The sequence below is a fragment of the Ochotona princeps genome, chromosome 5, assembly GCF_030435755.1.
Source record: "Ochotona princeps isolate mOchPri1 chromosome 5, mOchPri1.hap1, whole genome shotgun sequence".
Taxonomy (NCBI): domain Eukaryota; kingdom Metazoa; phylum Chordata; class Mammalia; order Lagomorpha; family Ochotonidae; genus Ochotona; species Ochotona princeps.
In genome coordinates this window covers 107700559-107722611 of record NC_080836.1, presented here as the reverse complement: position 1 = coordinate 107722611, position 22053 = coordinate 107700559, and the positions used below count along the sequence as shown (strand labels likewise).

General features: G+C 59.5%; 2 protein-coding genes across 4 annotated transcripts in view; one reads left to right on the top strand and one right to left on the bottom strand.

The window, feature by feature from the left end:
- Window positions 1-1430: 1430 nt before the first annotated feature.
- DUSP28 (dual specificity phosphatase 28) lies at window positions 1431-2136 on the bottom strand. The gene is made up of 2 exons (XM_058665214.1): window positions 1741-2136; window positions 1431-1574 (listed from the first exon to the last, which is right to left on the bottom strand). The coding sequence occupies exons 1-2, from the start codon at window positions 2113-2115 to the stop codon at window positions 1437-1439; spliced, it is 513 nt and encodes a 170-aa protein (XP_058521197.1). The 5' UTR covers window positions 2116-2136; the 3' UTR covers window positions 1431-1436.
- ANKMY1 (ankyrin repeat and MYND domain containing 1) overlaps window positions 1785-22053 on the top strand; it is a 43198-nt gene continuing 22929 nt past the window's right edge. For 2 of the 3 annotated variants that reach the window (XM_058665208.1, XM_058665209.1), the window contains exons 1-7: window positions 3686-4069; window positions 5191-5371; window positions 7985-8128; window positions 16104-16576; window positions 19268-19484; window positions 19578-19742; window positions 21266-21684. In XM_058665208.1, the coding sequence (XP_058521191.1) occupies window positions 3924-4069; window positions 5191-5371; window positions 7985-8128; window positions 16104-16576; window positions 19268-19484; window positions 19578-19742; window positions 21266-21684 (1745 nt within the window). In that variant the 5' untranslated portion in view covers window positions 3686-3923. Of the gene's footprint in view, window positions 1891-3685; window positions 4070-5190; window positions 5372-7984; window positions 8129-16103; window positions 16577-19267; window positions 19485-19577; window positions 19743-21265; window positions 21685-22053 lie in introns of those variants that run through there. The other variant, XM_058665211.1, reaches the window with a different exon arrangement.

Sequence of the window (22053 nt, the reverse complement as noted above, 5' to 3'; positions counted from 1 at the left end):
GTCCTTGCCTGGCTTCTGGCCTGGGTGCCCCTGGCAATAGGAAGCACGGTCACACCCCAGATTCTCACCCCCGCAGCCAAAGCCCATTGCAACTCGGTGCTTGGGCCTCTGGCCATCAGAGGCGGTGGAGCAGTGTGGACATCCTGCCTTCCAACCGCATGGACCGAGCAGCCCTTGCCGTGGGCCCCTGGTCCCACCCAGGAAGAAAGGCAGTGACGTGGGAGCGTTCCAGGAAGATGATGCTTTTGGACAGAGAACCAAGGAACCCCAGTTGCAGCTGGTGTGTGGCCAGACCTATCTGCTGGGACATGCAGGGGTCCTGCCACCTGGCCAGGCCCAGCAGGAATGGGCCTCGGGTGTGGCCCCACCCCTCAGCAGTGGGCAGACTGCTAAGCCACCTCTCCAAGCCATGCAAGCTCCCCTGCGGGTCAGGGGCTACAAGGAGCCCCTCAGTAGGGGAGGCCAGAGGCAGGCAAGCTGCCACAAAGCTGAAGTGGAACTGCCCTGCTCAGAAGGGCTGTGCCAGGACTGGGCCATGGTGCCACCATGGCACTGGGGCTGTGGCATCACCCAATGTGGTACAGGATTGGGGCTGTGCTCCGCCCCATGCAGCGCAGGGGCTGTGGTGTCACTCACGCCAAGTGCTGTGTGTACTGACCCAAGGACTGCTCGTTCCTGTCACAGCCAGACCTGGGTCCAGTGCCAGGAGTTGGAGAGGGGCAGGCCCTGCTTCCTACAAATAGCTTCTCATGCCTCCCCCTTGGGCTCTGCTGGATCAAGGTCTCCAGGCCCTGGGGAGGCTGTGCGTTCCACCCAACATCCCAGGCTGTTCCGCTAGGTGGACCCAGCCCAACCCTCAGGGTCAGTGGGTCTGCGCTGCAGCCCCGCAGGCCGAGCAGTGCATGGCAGCTGGGAGGAGCCAATACCACTGGGCACTCATGGTGCCACATGTCTGTATTAACCACGGGCTCTGTGGCCGCTGGTTCACAGTTACCCACGTCCCTCCCCTCTTCCTGGCGCTCTGAGCTGGTGCTCAAGTCGAGGCTCTTCCCGGAGTCTCTGGGTCACAGGATGTCCAGGCAGGAGATGCCCACCCAGGCTTGGCAGTAGCTGTGCAGGGGCGGCCATATAAGGGCCGCAGCACAATGTAAGGTGGGAGGGAGTGCTGGGGCCTAGGGCACGGCCTCCTGCGGGGCCTGGCCCGCTGGGACGCCCCATGCAGGCAGTAGCACCTGGGGGCATCCAGCATCGCCGAGTGAGGGGTGTCCTGTGACTTCCCAGGCCCTCAGCTTCACTTCCGACTCCCCGTCCTTTCTCTTGACCTCAACTTCTTCCAGTGGTTCAGATTTTCTTGCCCAAAGTCCGTCCCAGACGGGCGGCGGCCTGAGTGGGCAGAGGACGATGGGCCACCAAGCGACCTAACGGGCACTGACGGTTCAGGGGGCCGGTGGGGTGACCGCTGCGGTGGGCCCCTCGTCGTCCGGGGGCCGGGCCTGGAGCAGCTGCTCGTACTGCTGGAGCTGAGACCAGAAGCCCGGGTTGGGCTCGGCCACCGGGCGGGCGCTCTTGACCATCTGCAGGGACGTGAGGGAACACAAATGAGGAGGCCAAGGCGGGGAGCCGTGTCCACCGCTCCCGGGAAGCCCCGCCCACAGCGCGGCCTGGACACGCCCCGCCCTCGCCGGCCCCGCCCACAGCGCGGCCTGGACACGCCCCGCCCTCCCCTGCAGCCCCGCCCACCCGGAAGGCCTCCTCCAGGCTGAGGCCGCGGTGCCTCATGAGGTAGGCGGTGCAGACGGCGGCCGAGCGGCTGCGGCCGTTCTTGCAGTAGACCAGGCAGGCTCCGCCGGCGCGCACCGCGGCCTCCATGGCGGCGCAGGTGGGCTCCAGGTGCGCCAGCAGGTCCTCGGCGGGGTCGTCCAGCACGGGCACGCGCAGCTCGGCCACCCCGGGCGCGTGCGGCCCCGGCTGCTGGCGGGAGACGTTGACGCAGAGCCGGACGCCCAGGTCCCGCAGCAGCTCCGAGGCGCCCGCCGCGCGCGCGCTGCCCAGGAACAGCGCGGGGGCCACGCGCACGAGCGGCGGCGCGGGCCGGGCGGCGTCTGCGGAGCGCATGGCCGGCCTGGCCGCGGTCGTGGCCTCCGGGTGCGCGGGCGGGGACCCAGAGGACCAGGGCTGCACGCCCTGCCGGCCCCGAGGTCAGCGTCCTGATGGACAGGGGCACCTGCCCCGTGCCTGGCCTCTGGGTGCGCGGGCGGGGACCTAGGGGACCAGGGCTGCGCGCCCTGATGGACAGGGGCACCTGCCTCCAGAGGCTCTGCTGGGCCGCGGCCTCAGGCCCTCCACGTATGCTTCCCTGCTCTTGGTACACACCGTTCTATTCACATCAAGCCGCTCCTCTCAGCCTTGGCTGTTACATGCCAGGATTTCCTGGGATTTTTCCTAGCTTCCATAGACTCGGGGGGCACCCACGGAGCTGTCCCTGCAGGTCTCCCACCCACCCTGGAGATGGACTCGGGGAGTGCCCTGGTCCCCCACGCGATGGGTTGTGGCTGAGGGCAGCTGGAGGCTGCCCGCGTCCATCCTGCAGGTGATTTTGACGCTGAGACGCAGGCTGGGGAAGGCGAAGGATTGCGGCAGTTGCTTCAGGCCTTGGGAGCCCACTGCCCGCGTGCCGCTCGTGTGGTTGTGGTCTGGCCTATAACTTAAAAAATATTTAAGCACAGGCATAAACAAATGGCGAAGTTCATTCAGAAGGAGAGAAGCAGAAACTAGCCATGGAACACAAAGTAAAAGGGAGAGAGATTGATTCCTGAGTCGGAACGGAGAAATCACTACCTTGACAGTCTGCCCCAGGAGACAAGCTGTGCCTCCTGGCACAGGCTTCTATAGGGGAGTGACCAAGCGCAGGGCAGCCCCCCAGCCCTTCACGTCCCAGCCAGCGATGGGCACACACGGGTGGGTGAAAAACATTACACAGGCAGGGCCTCCAGACCCGGGCCGCCACTAACTGCCTGGAGCATCCAGGTGCTCCTCCCAGGGGACCCTTCCACTCCGGGGGCCCTAGAGCCCACGCTGAGGGCTCCTCCTGCCTTCTGCCCCTAGGACGGCAGGCCCTCACCCTCCCTCAACACGCCCACCCTTGTGTGTATTTCTCACGCTCATCAGCTTGGGGAGGCGTGAGGATGAGCAGGTGTAGCAGTCTTCACGGGCGCTTCCCTACTTGCAGGGCTGCAGCTGAGTCCCGGCCGTGGTATGCAGAGCTCATCTATAGTTCCCACTCTGGGTAACCCGTCTTCACCCTGAGATCTTCTCCCTGGCCTCTCTGGTGCTGGGGTGCTTCAGCCCTGGGGCTCCGTCTCCTACAAGCACACCGTCGCTGGGTTCAGGGGGCTCCGGGCCGCCTGCTCCAGTCTCCGTGCGTCCTAACTCGGTCAGGGAAAGCCGCGGCACAAGCTGGGGTCCCGCCCACTGCAGGTGGGTCACGGGATGCGCGCAGGCTCCCCTGGCCCCGGGCCAGGCCGCCGTGGTCACCGCCCCGTGAGGTCATAGAGGGGGTGGGGCCTGGCCGAGAGCGCAGCGTCCTGTGGGCGGGGCCTGTTTCTACGGCAACCCGGTGCCCTGCAGTGGCCCGGTGGACTAGGAGGTGTCCGATTCCTGCAGGCCTAGGTGCGGTCCTCTGCGAGCACTCCTTGCCTTCCTCGGGCAGAGGGGCTGGGAGTGCCGGGGGTCGGGGCGGCCACCTCCGTGTGGACGCGCCTTCGGGCTGTCAACGGGCGCAGGCCTGTCCCCGCCACGTGGCCCCAACGACGCTGCAGGGCAAGGCCCGATGGGTGGGCAGTCGGGGTCCCCAGGAGTTCAGCCGGTCGTGGCAGGGGTCCTGAGGGGCACATGTGTTTCTTCCAGGTTCGAAGTCGCGGGACATGGAAGGGGGTCGTGTCTCCTATACTTTAGACTGTGAAGCCTTGGAGGCCAACGGCCCCCAGCCCTTGCTGCAGGCGAGGGCCAATGTGGCCGGTGTTGCCCGGAACCCGCGGTCGCCAGAAGACTCGGCCTCCCTCATCAAAAGGTGCGAGGCGCTCTGGGCAGCTGGGGGTGGCACGCCGGGGATGGGGCTGGGCACTCTGGAAAGCTGGGGGTGCAGGGCCAGGGCAGGCACTAACCATCCCTGAGCACGTGTATGGCTCGTGAAGAGGCAAGCAGGCCTGGCTGACAGAGACTTGGCTAAGGCTGGGTAGAGTCAAGGCAGGGGTCCCTGTACCAGAGGGGCCCCCACCCCGTCTTCTCTGAGGGCTAGCCAGAGCTGGCCGGGCTGAGCTGCCCTGTCTCTGGTGCCTGAACAGCAGCGGGAGAGGACCAGTCCTGCTGGGGTTCAGGGCCTTGTGGCGGCCAGCCCTCTCCTGGAGGCGCTACCTACCACACAGCTGACTGGGTGGTGAGCAGGCCTCCGAGTCACTTCCTTTTATGTCTCAGGACACTTAAAAACATCCCACGACTCTTCCTCAGCAGCCGGCCGGCTTCCACCTTTGTACATCTTTGTTGAGCAAGACATAGTTGCCTTGTGTCACATTCCAGGTCCGTGGGTCAGAGTCCCTGGCTCTGGAGACCAAGACCAGGGTATGACCAAGGCCGAGAGGGGGCCCTGGGCCAGCCCCCTCCCCGGCCTGTGGGTGCCGTCTCTTCTCCCGACTGCCTGGCCGTGACGACACACACCTGTTTAGCCTCTGTGGCCTGCAGCTGTCGGCGGGACACAGGGTCAGCTGTCCAGTCTAGGCATACTGGATGCAGAGCCCTTGAGAGTGGATGATCGTGTATCTATGTGTGAGCAGGAGAGATTGGGCCAGGGTTGGATTTGCTCTTAAGTCACAACTTAGCAAGAATGGGGGTAGGGGAACCGGAGTCGCCCTGTGGCTGTGACCCACCAGTGCTGCCTGCATCCACGCATCTGTTTGCAGCCTGCCGTGGTCGCGGCCTTTCCTGGATCTGTGTGTGTGAACTGTGTTGAATTCAGCTCCCTGCCTGGCTTGAGGTTGGTGCCGTTGGCTAAGGGGACACACTGGCCTGGCCAGTTGCTGCAGGAGGGTCCAGCAGCCCCAGGCCAGCCTGGTCCTGTCCCGGGCTCTCAGCCATTCGCTCCCTCTGACTGGTTGGCACCTTTCCTCGGCTGTTCTCACTCCTGGCCTTCCCCAGGGAAGCCCCTATGAACCCCGAAGAGGAGGCAGAGGACAGCTTGGAGCAACAGCAGTTGGAGGAGGTGCCTGTCCGGCTGGTCCAGGGCGAGCAACAGTGGCCGGATGGCTGTTTCTACCGGGGACAGTTTGGTCTGAACATGAAGCTGGGATATGGCGAGTTCTCCTGGCCCACAGGGGAGGTAACAGCCCTACCGCTTCCCTGGGAAGAACAGTCCCGGGGAGGTCAGAGCACTGGGTCCACAAAGCAGGAGGAGTGATGCTGGGTGGGTGGCCCCATGGCTTAGACAGGGAGTCCAGTCCCAGGCCTGTTCCCTCCTGGGGAGGATTGCTGGGCCCACTGAGCAGGAGGGGTGATGTCAGGTGGACTGCGTCTTTGCAGACAGCCACCAGAGCCTGCCCGGGGTCCACAGCCCTGGGGAGGTGTGGGAGCTGGGCCTGCCCGGGGTCCACAACCTGGAGAGGTGTGGGAGCTGGGCCTGCCCGGGGTCCACAGCCCTGGAGAGGTGTGGGAGCTGGGCCTGCCCGGGGTCCACAGCCTTGGGGAAGTATGGGAGCTGGGCCTGCCTGGGGTCCACAGCCCTGGAGAGGTGTGGGAGCTGGGCCTGCCCGGGGTCCACAACCTGGAGAGGTGTGGGAGCTGGGCCTGCCCGGGGTCCACAGCCCTGGAGAGGTGTGGGAGCTGGGCCTGCCCGGGGTCCACAGCCTTGGGGAAGTATGGGAGCTGGGCCTGCCCGGGGTCCACAGCCCTGGAGAGGTGTGGGAGCTGGGCCTGCCCGGGGTCCACTGCCCTGGGGAGGTGTGGGAGCTGGGCCTGCCCAGGGTCCACAGCCTTGGGGGAAGTATGGGAGCTGGGCCTGCCCGGGGTCCACAGCCTTGGGGGAAGTATGGGAGCTGGGCCTGCCCGGGGTCCACAGCCTGGAGAGGTGTGGGAGCTGGGCCTGCCCGGGATCCACAGCCCTGGGGAGGTGTGGGAGCTGGGCCTGCCCGGGGTCCACTGCCCTTGGGAAGGTGTGGGAGCTGGGCCTGCCCAGGGTCCACAGCCCTGGGGAAGTATGGGAGCTGGGCCTGCCTGGGGTCCACTGCCCTTGGGAAGGTGTGGGAGCTGGGCCTGCCTGGGGTCCACTGCCCTGGGGAGGTGTGGGAGCTGGGCCTTGGCTCTTGCTCTGAGTGGTCACTGACATGTGCATTTACGCAACTGGAGCTGCTGTGAGTTGAAGCCAAAGTAGGAGACAAAGAATGTTACAGCATCCTTGCACCTGCTGGTGGGCTCTGCCCAGAACCTGGTCTCTGATTCTCCCCACCTGGCGGGTGGCAGAGAGAGGCTGTGTGTGGCGTCTCCCCTATGGGATACTGAGCTTTGAAGATGTCCCGTGAGCTGTCCCTCACCTCATTCTGTCCTGGTGTGACCCTCAGTGCTTCCTGGTGTACCTGAGCAGGTGCATGCGTGTGCAGGAGGTGTATATGTACATGAATGTGCATACATGTGTGTACTTATGCATGCCTGTGTGTGTTTATGTGCACATGTGTGGTTGTGTGTGCATGTGTGTGCTTGCTTGGAGGTGGTGAGCACAGGGGCTGCTGGGGCTGCCTGGTTCCAGGATCTGTCCACCCTTGTCCTTGCTTTGTCTGCACCAGGATCCCTGGTGCTCCAGACTGGTATACCTGGCTCAGTCCCTGCCCCCTGCCTCCATTCCCCCAGCTCCCGAGGAAGGGGCTGCAATGGACCCTTCTAGTCCTGCATGTTGGCTGGCCAGCTTTGGGCAGCTGCGGCCAGCCATGTCCTTGCAGGGTGCTGTGCTCAGTGGGTCAGCAGGCACCCTGTAAATGCACTCTCACTGAGTAGAGGCGAGACTGGGCTCAGAGGTGTGGGGAAGGTGGGAATGAGGGGTGGGGGTCCTCAGAGGCCGTGAGGAGCAGCTGTGGGTGGAGCACCCTGTCCTTGTCCCTGAACCCTGGGCCTGGAATGTGCCAGAGCCCAGAAGTGTACCCAGGTCAAGTGTCAGCCCAGAGCTCCCCTGCAGCAAAGCTGTGCTGTCTGGTCTATTTCCTGTGACCGGAGACCCTGGCAGGCTGGGCCCAGCTCCGCTGCTGTGGGGACCTGCATGGTTTGGTGCCCGGAGCAGACACTCAGCCAGCCGTGTGCATGGGATGGCTACAGCACAAGAGAGGGCCTCCCTCAGGAGCCAGGGCCTATGCACAGGGTGCGGCAGTGCCAGTCCCGCCTGGCCTCACGGGCCTCACATCCACACTGAGGGACCCACGAGGCCTGTCTGGCATGGAGGGAGTGTGTGGAGGGAGGCCCGATGACGTCCAGGGGAGAAGCTCTGTCGGTGTGCTGTGCCGCAGCTTCAGCGGCATGTGCTTCGTGACTCACAGAGCCCAGTCCAGTGCTGGCCTCCCTGCCAGACCTCTCTCTGGGAGCACAGGTACTGCCCAGGGGTCTTCAGAGGAAGTGAGCCATGTGCCATGGCCTGGGGCCCCTCGGGGTGACCGACTCTGCCTTGGGAGCAGGGCAGGCTCTGACCCCCCGCACCTGCTGAGTCTGGGGGCCCCTCGGGGTGACCAACTCTGGCCTTGGGGGCAGGGCAGGCTCTGACCCCCTACCTGCTGGTCTGGGGACCCTCGGGGTGACTGACTGGCTTTGGAAGCAGGGCAGGCTCTGACCCCCCGCTTGCTGGGCCTGGGCCCTGGGGGTGACCGACTCTGCCTTGGGGGCAGGGCAGGCTCTGATCCCCCACCTGCTGGGTCTAGGGTGGCTCATCAATGGTTTCTCCAACATGCCCTACTGACAGTCCTACCGCGGGCAGTTTTACCGAGACCACTTCCATGGCTTGGGCACCTACGTGTGGCCAGACGGCTCCAGTTTCACAGGCACTTTCTACCTCAGCTGCCGGGAAGGCTATGGCACCATGTGCATGACGACAAAGACCTTCCAGGTGAGAGCCAGGGCCCTGACACCCAGGGGAGGGTGGGCTCTCTGGGTGCTCCAGTGTGGGAGTGGGGTTCTGGACACCAAGGTGAGGGGTGGGCTCTCTGGGTGTTCCAGTGTGGTGAGATCTCTGGATACCCGGATGAGGGAGGGGGGTCTCTAGGTGTTAAGGTGAGGGGTGATGCCCTGGGTGTTTGGGTGAGGGGTGGGGTCATTGTTCACTCAGGTGAGGGTGGGATGGGTGTGTGCTTAGACCAAGACATGGTGGATTATGGGTGAGTTTACTTGTTTAACTGGAAGTAGCTTTCTGTTGTTTAGTGATTGTAATTGTTCCCCTAGTGAGCATGCGCGGGGAGCCAGGTCTGTTTGGCCTTCCAGTCCCCAGAGCAGTGCTGAGAGCCGTGGGTGTGTCAGACTTTTCCTCCATGACCCGGTCGCTCCACACACATGGCGTTGATCTTACTTCCTCTGAACACAAGTGGCCCTTCCAGCCCGGGCACGCATCCCACGCACTGTTCTCCCTCTTAGCCTGCAAGGTCCCAAGTTTGCTGGGTGAGGGGTTGTGCACCGGCTGCCATCCATCAAGACACCAACAGGTCCCGCACCCCAACCCTGAGCCGCGACTGTGTGGTTGGCCTTGCTTGGCACGGTGCGGGCCTGCGTGCCAGGACTTGCCTGCTCTCTCAGCCAGTAGGCACGGGTCACCTGAAGGACAGTCTGGAAGCTCTCTGTGGTTGCTGCCACGGTGTTTGCGTGTCCATAGCTGGCTTCACATGGACTTGCACAGGTGCGGCCGGCTTCCCAGGCTGCAGAGGGGCCGGGGATGGTCCCCCATGTCTCCCTCACCACCCGTCACTTGAAGCTGCCCTGGTGATCAGGTAGTGGTGCGTCCCTCAGTGGCCGTGACCCGAATTGTTACCCACACCTCTCCTGGCTGGCATTGTTGACCCATTGGAGGCTTGGGCCTGTGTGGGCCTGTGTGGGCCTGTGTGGGCCTGTGTGGGCCTGAGGCAGCCAGGTCCAGGCTGAGGGGGCATGGGGGTGTGGGCCACAGGGTCCAGGCTGAGGGGCATGAGGGTGTGGCCCACGGGGTCTAGAATGAGGGGCATGGGGGTGTGGGTCTGAGGCAGCTGGGCTCAGGCTGAGGGGCATGGGGCTATGTGGGGTCCAGGCTGAGGCTCATGGGGGTATGTGGGTTCCAGGCTGAGGCTCATGGGGGTATGTGGGTTCCAGGCTGAGGAGTACAGGGGTTATGTGGGGTCCAGGCTGAGGGGGATGGGGGTACGTGGGGTCCAGGCTGAGGGGGATGGGGGTACGTGGGGTCCAGGCTGAGAGGGATGGGGGTACGTGGGGTCCAGACTGAGGGGGATGGGGGTACGTGGGGTCCAGGCTGAGAGGGATGGGGGTACGTGGGGTCCAGGCTGAGGGGGATGGGGGTACATGGGGTCCAGGCTGAGGGGGATGGGGGTATGTGGAGTCCAGGCTGAGGAGGACGGGGGGCCAGGCTGAGCCCAGCGCTGATGGCTCCCAGGAGGGAACACCCTATGGACAGATGGTGTTAGCATCTCCATGTCCTTCCTTGCTGTCTGTGCACCTTCCGTGCTGAGGAGTTTGCTCGTGTCTACTTGCTGTCTGTGTTCTTGGCCATGGCGTAGATGGCGTTCTGTTCACAGACACTGCTCAGCTGTGTGGTTTGTATCTTCTCACAGTGGGGTTTCCCGTTGACTTGCTGAAGAGTGTCGTTTGAAAAGCACATTCTTGAAAAGATGTATTTGTTTTTATTTGAGAGGCAGATATATATATATATATATAAAGAGAGAGAGAGAGAGAGAGAGAGAGAGAAAGGTTCCACCTGCTGGTTCCCTTCCCAGAGCTGAGCTGCTCTGAAGCCAGGAGCCAGGAGTGTTGTCCAGGTCTGCTTTGTCCAGGTGTGGATGCAGGGTCCAGCACTTGAGCCACCCTCTGCTGCTTCCCCAGGCCGTTAGCAGGGAGTGACAGTAGAAGTGGAGCAGCCGGGCCTTGAACCAGCATTCACATGGGATGCAGGTACCACATGCAGAGGCTTGAGCTCCTGTAAAAGTACATCATAATACTGAGGCTTCATTTGCCAGCACTTGGTTCTAGCTCTTGGTATGTGTATGTGTGAAGGAAGCTGGTTAAACCACATCTTCACCCGCATTTTCCTCTGTGTTCCAGTGGCACGTGTGGGTCTGCGAGCCCTTTTGTATGAATTTTCTTTCACGTGCAGCAGGAGCCAGGCTTGCCCTCCTCTGCCACCCCTGTCATGCCGCCTGTCACTTCTCACCACCCAGCCCTGCACCATTGTCCAGAGTCACAGCTGGAGACACAGCCTGGTTGTCTTCCTGTGGCTTGGCGAGAGCTGACCGGGATCCGGGAGCAGCGGCCTTGTGCAGGCCGTAGGCAGACCCCTCAGCTCTGCTGCGGACGACCCGTCAGAGCCACCGATGAGCCTTGCCTAGAGCTCTTCATAAGTGGAGGGTGCCAAGGACTTTTATTATTTTTTATTATTCCTTCATTTATTAGCTAGAAGTATTTTACTTGAAATAAATCCCTTCATCAAGAGTTTGGCTGTAGGGCCCAGCATGGTAGCCTAGTGGCTAACATCCTCACCTTGCACACACTGGGATCCTATATCGGCACTGGTTCTAATCCCAGCAACCCCACTTCCCATCCAGCTCCCTGCTTGTGGCCTGGGAAAGCAGCAGAGGACGGCCCAGAGCCTTGGGACTGTGCACTAATGTGGGAGAGCCGGAAGAAGCTCCAGGCTCCTGGCTTCAGATAGGCTCATCTCTGGATGTTTCAGTCACTTGGGGAGTGAATCAACGGAGAGAAGATTTTTCTGTCTCCTCCTCTCTGTATATCTGACTTTCCAATAAAAACAAATAAATCTAAAAAAAGTTCGGTTACCTTGAGGCACATATACAGTAACAGCAAGAGTAAAAGTTTTGTTGGGCTGTCCCATTCCTTGATTGGTTCTTAAACAACAAGGTTATTTCCTGCCATCCTTCAGTGGTGACAAAGGAGGGTTGCGTATAATGCATATGTATATGTGTGTGTGTGTGTGTAGTGTGTGTAGTGTATGTATACAGACTTAAGTGAAAATCAGAGTTAGCGAGACAATGGATGTTCTTCCATCTGCTGCTCAATGTCTAAAGTAGGTCTGACCAAATCCAGGAGCGTCTGCCGGGTCTCCCATGTGGCTGCAGTGGCTCGGGCACCTGGGCCATCTTGCATGTGAGCAGGGGCTGGATCAGAAGTGGAATAGCTGTACTTATATGGGATGCTGGCATCACGGGTGGTGGCTTAATGCACTATGCCAATGCCAACCCCATGTTTGTTTTTTTAATTTTGAAAATTTTAACTTCTTTTTAAATTATTATCATCAGTCTATGATACAGTTCCATAGGCCCTGGGATTTCCTCTGCCCCCTCCTCAAGTCCCCTTCCCCCACCGAATTCCCCTATATCACTACTATAGCATAGCTCTTTATAAACAGTCACATGTTCATCATCGCGGGCGTGGACAATGGCGGAGTCCAGCCTCCCATTGTCAGGATACAGCTGATAGTTTCATTAGGAGTCCATCTTTGATCTGGAAGTACAGATGCACACTGCACCGCATCCTCACATCTGGACATGATGGTCTCCATTACAGTCACCACACATCCCTCTTAAGTGAAAAGCCACAATACAAAATCAACAACAGGAAGAAAAATAGAAATTTACAACACCATGGATATCTCAAGAGGTTTTGATAGTTCAACAGTCCTGAATTGCTGGGGAACCCGCCACTCCAATCACAATGAGATCTCTCCCGAATCCACTGGCTGCTATAGTCCACCTTAGTGTCTCCGTCTGCTCAGATCTTCACTGCCAATGCTTGGCTGGGGTAGTTGATCAGTTGTTCTGTCCTCCTTCCTCTGCCGTGGTACCAGGTGGCCTCTGGAGGCTTCAGTGCACTGCCATATCCTCCAGTCCTCCATGTGCACCTGGATGTGCTGTCCACTGCTCCATCTGAGCCACTGAGGAGGCCCAGCTCGGACACATCCACTCCACGGTCAGCCCATGGAACCTGCACTTCTCTCCATGGTTAGGGTTTTGAATCCAGCAGTTCAGTTGGGAGGGAATCACCCAAGAAACCTCATCTGAGGCCATCCAGGCCTGATTCTTGTGTGTGTTTGCCAATACAGGGTCCGGCACAGTCTGTCACCCAAATCAGCCTACGCCACACATTGGTAGTTGCAATTGCGGGGTCAGTTATGTCTCCAGCCCTGTGTTTTACACAACCGAATGGGTGTTGGAGCACAACCCGATCCTGCCCACCACATACTCAGCCTTCACGTAAACCAATGGGAGCTGCAGTCTAGTTGGAGCGACCCACAAAACCCCAGGCCCGCCCCTGCCCTGGTTCCTGTGCTTGCCAGTATGTACAGCAGACTGGTCCCATCTGTCCCACATCCAATTCAGCTCTGGTACACGTTGATGGGCATTGAAGCCCAGTTTGTCCCAACCAGCCCCACTATCCAGTCCACACTGGTGCCAGTGAGTGCCACCATCTGTCTAAGCCATGCCTGCACCTGACAGAGTTTGGCCCCTGTGCCAGCATCTGCCAGCTGATGCTGCGGCAAAGCCCAATCAATCCACACCGACACTGGCTTATACATCTACCGGAAGGTACAGTCAGCCCAGCCTGGCTTTTCCCTGACCCAGCTCACAGGTAGGCTATTAAATGTGGCCCTGCCTGGCCTGGTCTACCCCCATCCCAGCTCTCATGCTCATCAGTGGGAGTAGTGGCCCAGCAGGGGGACCTTCGCAGCCCCCTCACTGGGGCCATTCCCACCAGCCCCCCATGTTTCTCACGTGCTGGTTTGTTTCTGCGGCCCAGTCTGGCACAGCCCCCCTACCGTGGCATTTACCAGTGAGTGGGTGCTGTAGCCTGGCCAGGCCAGGCTCACCCCCAATTCCAACTCACGCTGGTGGGGGCTACGGCCTCGCCCAGCCCTGCCAGCCCCCAGTCCCGGCCTTCATGTGTACTGGCTGGTATTGTGCCCTGACTCGACCTGACCCACACTCCTTTCTAGCACTTGGATTCGCCAGTTGGTGATATGAACTGACCCAGCCTGGCCTGCCCCCAACCTGCACCAAATGTATACTGGTGGGTACTGTATTTTGGCCTGGTCTGGGCTGCTCCCCGTCTTGGTTCTTGCACTCACCTGCAGGGAGCATGTCCCAACAGAGGAGTTCCCCAGGCTCCTCCATCCAGATCTCTCCCAATGCCAGATCTCGCACACACTGGTGGGTTCATGGGCCAGCCCTACTTAGTCCACTTCCTGTCCTTGCAGGAACAGTGGCCTTTCCTCACTGGCCCTCACTCATTCCGGTTCTTGTTTTTGGGCACTACAGCCATACCCAGACAGAGCTCACACATGGCTCAGTGGGGGCAGAGACCTGGCCTAGCCTGTGCTATACCTACCCTGGTTCTCATGAGCACCAGTGGGTGCTGGATTCTAGCCTAGTCTGGGATATTCCATACCTGGCCCACACACATGCCAAGGGATTCTGCAGCTATATCCAGACCAAACTGCATCCTCCACCCTGGCCTTTGCACTCTCCAATTGGGATCACAACCTGGCTGTGGCGTCTCCTTTGCTCCCCAGCCAGGCCTGCTCCCCTCCACAGATCTCACATGTGCCAGTGGTTGCTCTGACCCGGCCTGGCACAGCCCCCATCCATCTTAGCCTTTGCCTTTTTTTTTTTTTTTAAAGATTTTTATTCATTTTATTACAGCCAGATATACAGAGAGGAGGAGAGACAGAGAGGAAGATCTTCCGTCCGATGATTCACTCCCCAAGTGAGCCGCAACGGGCCGATGCGCGCCGATCCGAAGCCGGGAACCAGGAACCTCTTCCGGGTTTCCCACGCGGGTGCAGTGTCCCAATGCATTGGGCCGTCCTTGACTGCTTTCCCAGGCCACAAGCAGGGAGCTGGATGGGAAGTGGAGCCGCCGGGATTAGAACCAGCGCCCATATGGGATCCTGGGGCGTTCAAGGCGAGGACTTTAGCCGCTAGGCCACGCCGCTGGGCCCAGCCTTTGCCTTTTGATGCTGTAGTTTGGCCTGACCTAGCCAGCCCTCAGTCCAACTCTCGCTGGCAGATGCTGCAACCTGGCCCTGCTTAGTCTGCTCCCATCCCTGGCTCATGTGAACCGGTAGGTATGATACCCTAGCCCAGCATGATCTGCACTCCAACCTGGTTTCTGCACTCGCCAGTGGGCTAAGATCTGCTCGGCCCTGCCTGGTCCGCCCCCTTCCAAAACCAACCCACACACTTATCAATGGGTGGGGCTACCTTGCCCAGCTTGCCTGACCCCTATGTCTGGAACAGGTGCTCACCAGTGGGTGCTATGGCCCAGTAGGGGTCTCCCAGGTTCCCCACTCAGCCCACTCCCAGGCCCAGATCACGTGCTCCAGCAGCAGGTGCTAGGTCCTTGCCCAGCATAGCCTGCCCCTCCATCTTGGTCTTTGAGTTGGTGGCTGTTGTGGGCCGGCCTGCACTACACCCTGTTTTAGGATGCACATGCAGGTGCTGCAGCTTGGACCTGCCCAGCCTATTCTCAGCTCCAGTACCCGTGAGTGTTGGAGGGTTCAGTGTTTACTCCTAGTTCAGCCAGTCACCACCCCAACTCTTGAGCTAACCAGCAGGACTTGTATTTCTGTAGGGTTGGGCACACTTATCCCTGCAGAATCTACCCCTGGGCCTGGTTCTCTCACGTGCTGCTTAGTGTCATGGCCCTGCTTGGTGTGACCTGTCCCCTGTTCCAACACTCAATCAGGTACTTGGATCTACCTCTGCTCAACAGGCCCCCAGCCATAGCTCTCATGTGATATGGCGTGTGGTGGTCAGCGATGCTCTGCGCTAACAAGCCCATCTCAGCACTCCCATGTGGGCTGATGAATCAGTCTGACCCATACAGATCTTCCAGTCTCTGCCCTCCATACCACCAGGTCTCAGTCCCCTCACGTACCACCCAGGACAGTGGCCGTGTTGTTAGGTGTCCCTCAGAATTCATTCCTCTCTTACACATATGGTGTCTGTATCCATGGATGTCCCTAGGCAATATTTCATCACTCTCAAGTCCCCAGAGCTCATCAGCAGGCGACCAGTGGGCAAAGCCTGGCGCCAGATGGGTGCCCATGGAATAAAGATGGTACTGGCTGCTTAAGAAGCAACCGGGGGTGGGCTGCTTCCTCCACACACCAGCCAAGGTTGGCTGATGAAGCGGAGTTCTGCTCTGCATGCCCAACCTGTCTCGTGTTTGTTTTAAAGCTTCTGCAGCAGAGGCTCACGGGTCTGTAAAACATTTGGTGTGTTCTAGCGTGCTCTAGCTACGAGTGTCTGTGGGTATGTGGGGAGTGCAGCGGTGTGTGGGAGCTCGGGATCCACATCTCTGCCCCCCCCCGTAAATGGATACAAAGGAACAGCAGAAGGCCCGGCTCAGTTGTTTCCCACTGAGCCTGGTTCTGTGGTTTGCAGACCATGACATGGGCGCTCATCACTGTGGCTTTGGTCGGCTGTTCTAGGCCCGTTCAGCACGCAGCTGTGAGACTGTGACATCTCAGGCTTAAATACCTGGCGTCTAGCCGTTGGTCTTGTCTTCTCTGCTGCTGTCAACTGATGGCGCCCTGCTCATGTCCATCACGGTTCTGGGATGGTCCCTCAGGGAGCCCTGCACCCGGAGGACCCCTGGCCACTCTGGCTCGTGTGTGCCAGCAGTAGCCCTCCTGGCTCTGTCCTTCTCAATGCCCGCACCTGCCCCACTGAGCACCTGGCACCTGCACATGTGCCTTCCCGCGCCACAAGGGAGAGCCAGGGCCTGGCACACCCGTGGCCGGTCAGTGCCTGTGGAGTGCCCTCTGCCTGGTCAGGGCCTCTCCCTCGGTCCCACTGAAGCTTCTCCTGCAGGGGCTGTACAAAGCTGACGAGCGGTTCGGTCCGGGTGTGGAGACCTACCCCGATGGCAGCCAGGATGTCGGGCTGTGGTTCCGCGAGCACCTCATCAAGCTGTGCACAGAGATCCCTGGTGGCTTCTCCCTGCTCCAGCATCCTGAGCTCGCCGGCTTCTTGGTGCACTGTCCAGACAGGCTCAGCCTCTCGGATGAGGGCAGGGACGAGTGGGGCCTGCAGCAGGCACAGGACCCCTTTTTCTACGAGTACAAGCGATTCCTTCTGGATGACGAGCTGACGTTGCCCCTGGAGATGTACTTCTACTCAACTGACACCTGCCACCTGCCCATGACAAGCTCCTTCCGCAAAGAGCTGGACACACAGATCTTTCTCAGCGATATCCCTCCATTTGTGGAGGATGGAGAGCCCTGGTTCATAGCCAATGAGACACCTTTGTTGGTCAAAATCCAAAAGCAAGCCTACAAGTTCAGGTGACATTCTGTTTTCTCTCCTTTATCCTGAAGCCCCTCTCACAGGACAGGCGTCCCTTGGCTGCTGCTCGGACCCTTGACCCTCCTGCTGGTCTGCTTAAGGGACTGCTGCAGCCCGGGGCCCAAGGCAGGAGGAGCCCCCTCTGTACTCGTGAGCAGGGGTGGGGCTCCTGCACATGTGTAAGAGAGCTACAGGTCCAGGGGCCACTCCATCTGGGCAGGGAAATGGGGAGGGAGAGGTGGATGGCTGCTTGGGGAGCATGAAATTGGGATTGGCACCAATTTGGCATGGAGTGCCACAGGGGGTGTGGCTTGTGGTCCCGAGCCAGTGGAGTTGAGGGGGGTCCCTTGCCACCCGTGGTCAGGTCTGTGGTGAGATGGGGTGTGGTCAGGTCCTGCACACAGGTGCTGGAGAGGGATTGCTCTGTCAGTGGGGGCTCTGCTGCACTGGTACGTGCGGGCTGGGGGCCTCTGGCTTCTCCCAGGACGGCCATGGCAACATGGATCTTTTGCTGTCTGGACAGCTACACCAACAATTGTGGAAAATCAGCAGACACCTTTGGAAAACTTAAATTCATGAGTTAAAGTGCTTGGAATCTTTTAAGTTTCTTAAACTTTGTCTTCAGATACCACTGGATTGTTTCAGTTTGTAAAGACTTAAAAATTTAATTTGAAAGGCAAAGCTATAGCGAAAGAGGAACAAAGACCTTCCAACCACTGCTTCACTGCCCTATTGACTACAACCACCATGTTAGGACCAGGCAAAAGCCGGGAACCAGGAACTCTGTCCTGGTTTCCCACCTGAGTGTCAGGGTCTTGGGCCTTGTGTACACTAACTTCTGCTGGATTGGAAGCAGCTGGGTGTTCCATTATACTGGTGACTCTAAACTGTTCTGAGTGCAAGAGAATGTATTTCTTCTTTTTTTTAAAAACAAATATTTTTTTTTTTTATTGGAAAGGTGGATATACAGAGAGGAGGAGAGACAGAGAGGAAGATCTTCCGTCTAATGATTCACTCCCCAAGGGACCACAACAGTTGGTGCTGTGCCGGTCTGAAGCCAGGAGCCAGGAGCTTCTTTCTAGGCTTTGGGCCATCCTCCATTGCTTTCCCAGACCACAACACAAGCAGGGAGCTGGATGGGAAGTGGAGCTGTCTGGATTAGAACCGGCGGCCCGTATGAGATCCCGGCGCATTCAAGGCAGGGACCTTAAGCATTACGCTATTGCGCCAGGCCCGAGAATGTATTTCCATCTATGTAACCAATCATATAACTACAGGTCTGTGGCTCCACCCGCCCATCCAGTGACGACTCCACTCATTGATCCATCTACTCCATCCACCCGTCTGTGTGACCATCCACTCACCCACCCATATATCCAACCTTCTGTGTATCCATCCAACAATCCATCCGTGCACCCACACATCCATTTATCCATCATTCTATCCATTCATCTACCCACAAAACATCTGTCCATCCATTCATCAATCCACACATCGATCCATCCACATATCTTCCAACTAAGAACCTGTGTGTCCCACCCACTCATCCATCACTGTTCATCCACTCACCCATCCATTTGGCCAAACTAGACCACACGCCCATCCATCGGCCGACACACCTACTCACCCATCTACACATCCATGCATCCATCCATCCGCTAACCTGCCATGACTCATGTGTGCAGGATTGAAGGGTGAGTGGCAGGCCGTTAAAGCGGGGAGCCATAGGGCACTGTCCCTGAAGGAAAGGACGTTTCTCAAGGCAAGCATTGTCAGTGTTAGTGATGACGTGAGTTCAGGGCCGCCAGGAGACTTGCAGAACATGAGAGGATGTGCCTCGGTGTGTAGACTCTGAGCTTGCTGGCTCGTGAATGTCCAGCCCCCTATGGCCTGACTTTGTCAAGGCCACAGGGCGGGGGTGGACGTCACACAGGATGGTCTTGTGGGCTTGGCTTTGCTAATCACAGACTTTATCATGTGTCATCACCCTGGGAAACTTTCATTCCAAGACTCCCAAGTCTCATCTTTCTCATTCCATCTCAAGCTGCATAAATCCTTATCTGATGGCACAGACAGATCCTTCCATCCGCCCACCCACCTGTCCCCTCCCACCTGTACATCGCCCACCCGTCTGTTCATCCCCCCATGCGTCCGTCCAGCCATCTCTCCATCCCTCTCTCTCTATAACCATCCACCCCTTCATCCATCTGCATGAACGTTCATTTTGCAAACATTAGCTGAGCTTTTAATTGTTGATGACTGTTGGCTATAGAAATTGCTGTTAGTCCCCGAGTTCTTGGTTGGAAATGGGCATTCTATGCACACAGCCACCTAGTGATTTTTGGTGAACGGGCCCTGGGACCTGTATGCTGTGGGAGCTTGGTGTTGCCTCATGGGCTAGGTATGTGCTGGCTTCCCTCGTTGGGACTCTGCTTCCCAGGGAGCACATGGTGACCGGCAGTGACCGGGGTGACTTGGGGAGATGGGGTGAGCTGACATCCAGCTCATTGCTGCTTTCCCTTCAGCCACTCATGCCCCTGTATTGCCACAGCAGCTGGGCACTGGGGCTCAGGGTGCCCCAGGAGTGGCTGGTGGGGAAGCAAGTAGGGCCCTAGGGATTAAGGGGCTGAGGGAATGAGGGGAGGAGGAGCCAAAGGAGGGCTTTCCCTCACGAAGCCTGCTGTCACCAGGAACAAGAAGGCTCACACCAGCTGGAACATGGGTGCCATCCTGCAGGGGAACCGCAGTGGCTTTGCGCAGTGTGGGCCCAAGGAGCGGCTCTCCAGGGAGATGGTCCTGAAGGCTGAGGAGGGGGACCGTGACTGGATTGCTGGGATACTGAAGGACAACCTTGCCAGTGCTGATGTAGCCGATGCCAAGGGCTACACCGTGCTAGCTGCAGCTGCTGTAAGCACCTCCACCGACTCCTGCCTTGGCACGCTGCGGTGGGGCAGGGCCACGCCTGCTTGCCCCATACTTGGCCTTGGGCCTTTCCTGCAGATCCACTGTCATCTGGACGTTGTCAACCTCCTTCTGGACTTTGGGGCCGACGTGAACAAGTGCACAGATGAGGGTGTCACGCCGCTCACCATGTGCTTCCTGCTCTACTACCCGGCCAAGTCCTTCAAGCCCAACATAGCAGAGAGGACCCTGCCCGAGCCCCAGGTGAGCCTGCAGAGAGCACCCTGCCCAAGCCCCAGGTGAGCCTGCAGAGAGCACCCTGCCCAAGCCCCAGGTGAGCCTGCAGAGAGCACCCTGCCCGAGCTCCAGGTGTGCTCCCTTGACTGCGAGTCCCCAGAGACCACCCTGCCCGAGCCCCAGGTGAGTCCCCAGAGAGGACCCTGCCCGAGCCCCAGGTGAGCCTGCAGAGAGGACCCTGCCCGAGCCCCAGGTGAGTTCCCTTGACTGAGTCCGCAGGCACAGCCTTGTGTTATGCGCCGAATGCCAGAGCCTGGGTGCTCTCAGAGGTATCCGAAGCTCATTGACAGGGAAGTTGTGGGCTTTGTGTTCCTTGCGAGCTGCGTGCACAGAAGTCAACATTGGAGAGCAGAAGTGGGAGGGGGCTATGGGGAGACAGGGACAAAGTCACCCAGAGTGAATTCCTGGTGACCCCTGGACCGTACTTTAAGAATTGTCTCAAAAAAAAAAAAAAAAAAAAAAAAGATGAGAGTCAGTTAGCTGATGTGTACTGAGCTGCATGAGTCACGTGACATTTTAAGAGCAGTAGGTGAGTGGGCTCACGGTTGACTCCTGTTGGCGTACCTGCCCTCCTGTTGGACGTCCTGGAGTCACCTCCTGGCTGTGGCTCCTGCCAGCATGCACTGGGAGCAGAGGTGTGCCTGAATGGTTGGCACCCTGCACTGCCATGCCGGCTGGCCCCTGGTGCTGTGGGCATGAAGAGAGCAAGCCCGTGCTGGTGAGCTCTCTGCGTTGGCCTGCCTCCCGGCTGCTGCTCTGTATCGGGGAAGCAGGTTCAGTCCTGGAGCTTATACACAGTGTATGTAATGCAGCCAGTTAGAGAGGTGGCCGAGCAGGATGTGTGGGGAGCAGGGCTGGTGAGGCGGCGGGACGTGTGGGGAAGGGACGTGTGGGGAGGGGACGTGTGGGATGTGTGGGATGTGTGGGACTATGGGGAGGGGACGTGTGGGACGTGTGGGATGTGTGGGACTATGGGGAGGGGACGTGTGGGACGTGTGGGATGTGTGGGACTATGGGGAGGGGACGTGTGGGACGTGTGGGGAAGGGACTGTGGGGAGGGGACGTGTGGGACATGTGGGGAACGGACTGTGGGGAGGGGACGTGTGGAACATGTGGGGAACGGACTGTGGGGAGGGGACGTGTGGGATGTGTGGGATGTGTGGGATGTGTGGGACTGTGGGGAGGGGACGTGTGGGACGTGTGGGGAAGGGACGTGTGGGGAGGGGACGTGTGGGACGTGTGGGACGTGTTGGGAAGGGATTGTGGGACGTGTGTGGGGAGGGGACGTGTGGGGAGGGGACGTGTGGGACATGTGTGGAGGGGGGATGTGTGCAGGTGTCTTGCAGGTACCTCTCTCCTCCTGGGGAGCCTCTGGCAGCCTGGTGCTTCAGGGGCCTTAGGCCGTGAGTGTGGGTCCTTGCAGAAGCAGATATGGACAGCATCTCCGTCTCCCTGCCTGCTTCTCATGTCCTTCTCTGGTCTCTCTGGAGGAGCCTCCCAAGCCCCAGAGTGTTCCCAACCTCACGCTGGCTTTGGTTGACGTGGACGTGGAACCCACGGAAGAGGGGCCGCCGGTGCTGGAGCCCGAGGAGCCTGAGGACTGCCCGGGTGCAGACTGCGAGCTGTCTCCGGAGGCCGCGGCACTGGCGAGCAGCGAGCAGAGGCAGGACCCCTTGATGAGACACAGCGCCAGCGACACCGGCCGAGGACTGGAGACGTTGCCCAACCCGGACAAGTACACGCTCTACAGCGACGAGAGCGACTTTGAGTCTGACCTGAGTGTGTGCAATTTTTGCATCGAGATCTCACAGGACATCCTGGAGAAGGGGGCGCAGGCCCAAAGCCTGCTGCCTGCGGCTCCCGTCCCGGACAAGGGGACCATGAGGAAGATGGCGTTGTCCGTGGTCGAGTGAGTCTCGGACGGGTCCCTCCTTGGTGAGCTCCCTGTCCCTCCCCCCCAGGAGATGACCTTCCTGGAGGCAGGTGTCAGGGTAAGGGCTGTAGACCCCCATGCCGTCCCTTCTCCCCTCAGGCCTTGGCCTCCAGCTGTGTGCGACCTTTGTGTATCTAGGTGTTTGATGCTGGGGTCCTGGCCAAGCCCTGGCTGAGTCTTTGGGGGGTGCCAACTCCACACACTGTACCCCATAGCCACTGTCCCCATGGCACCTGGGCCTGGGAGGTTGTCAGCCTGAGCCTGGCTGGGCCTCTTGTGGGTCCAACACCAGCACCCACGCAAGCAGACGCTCCAGGAACCTTTGCAGAACCAAGGCTCCCGACT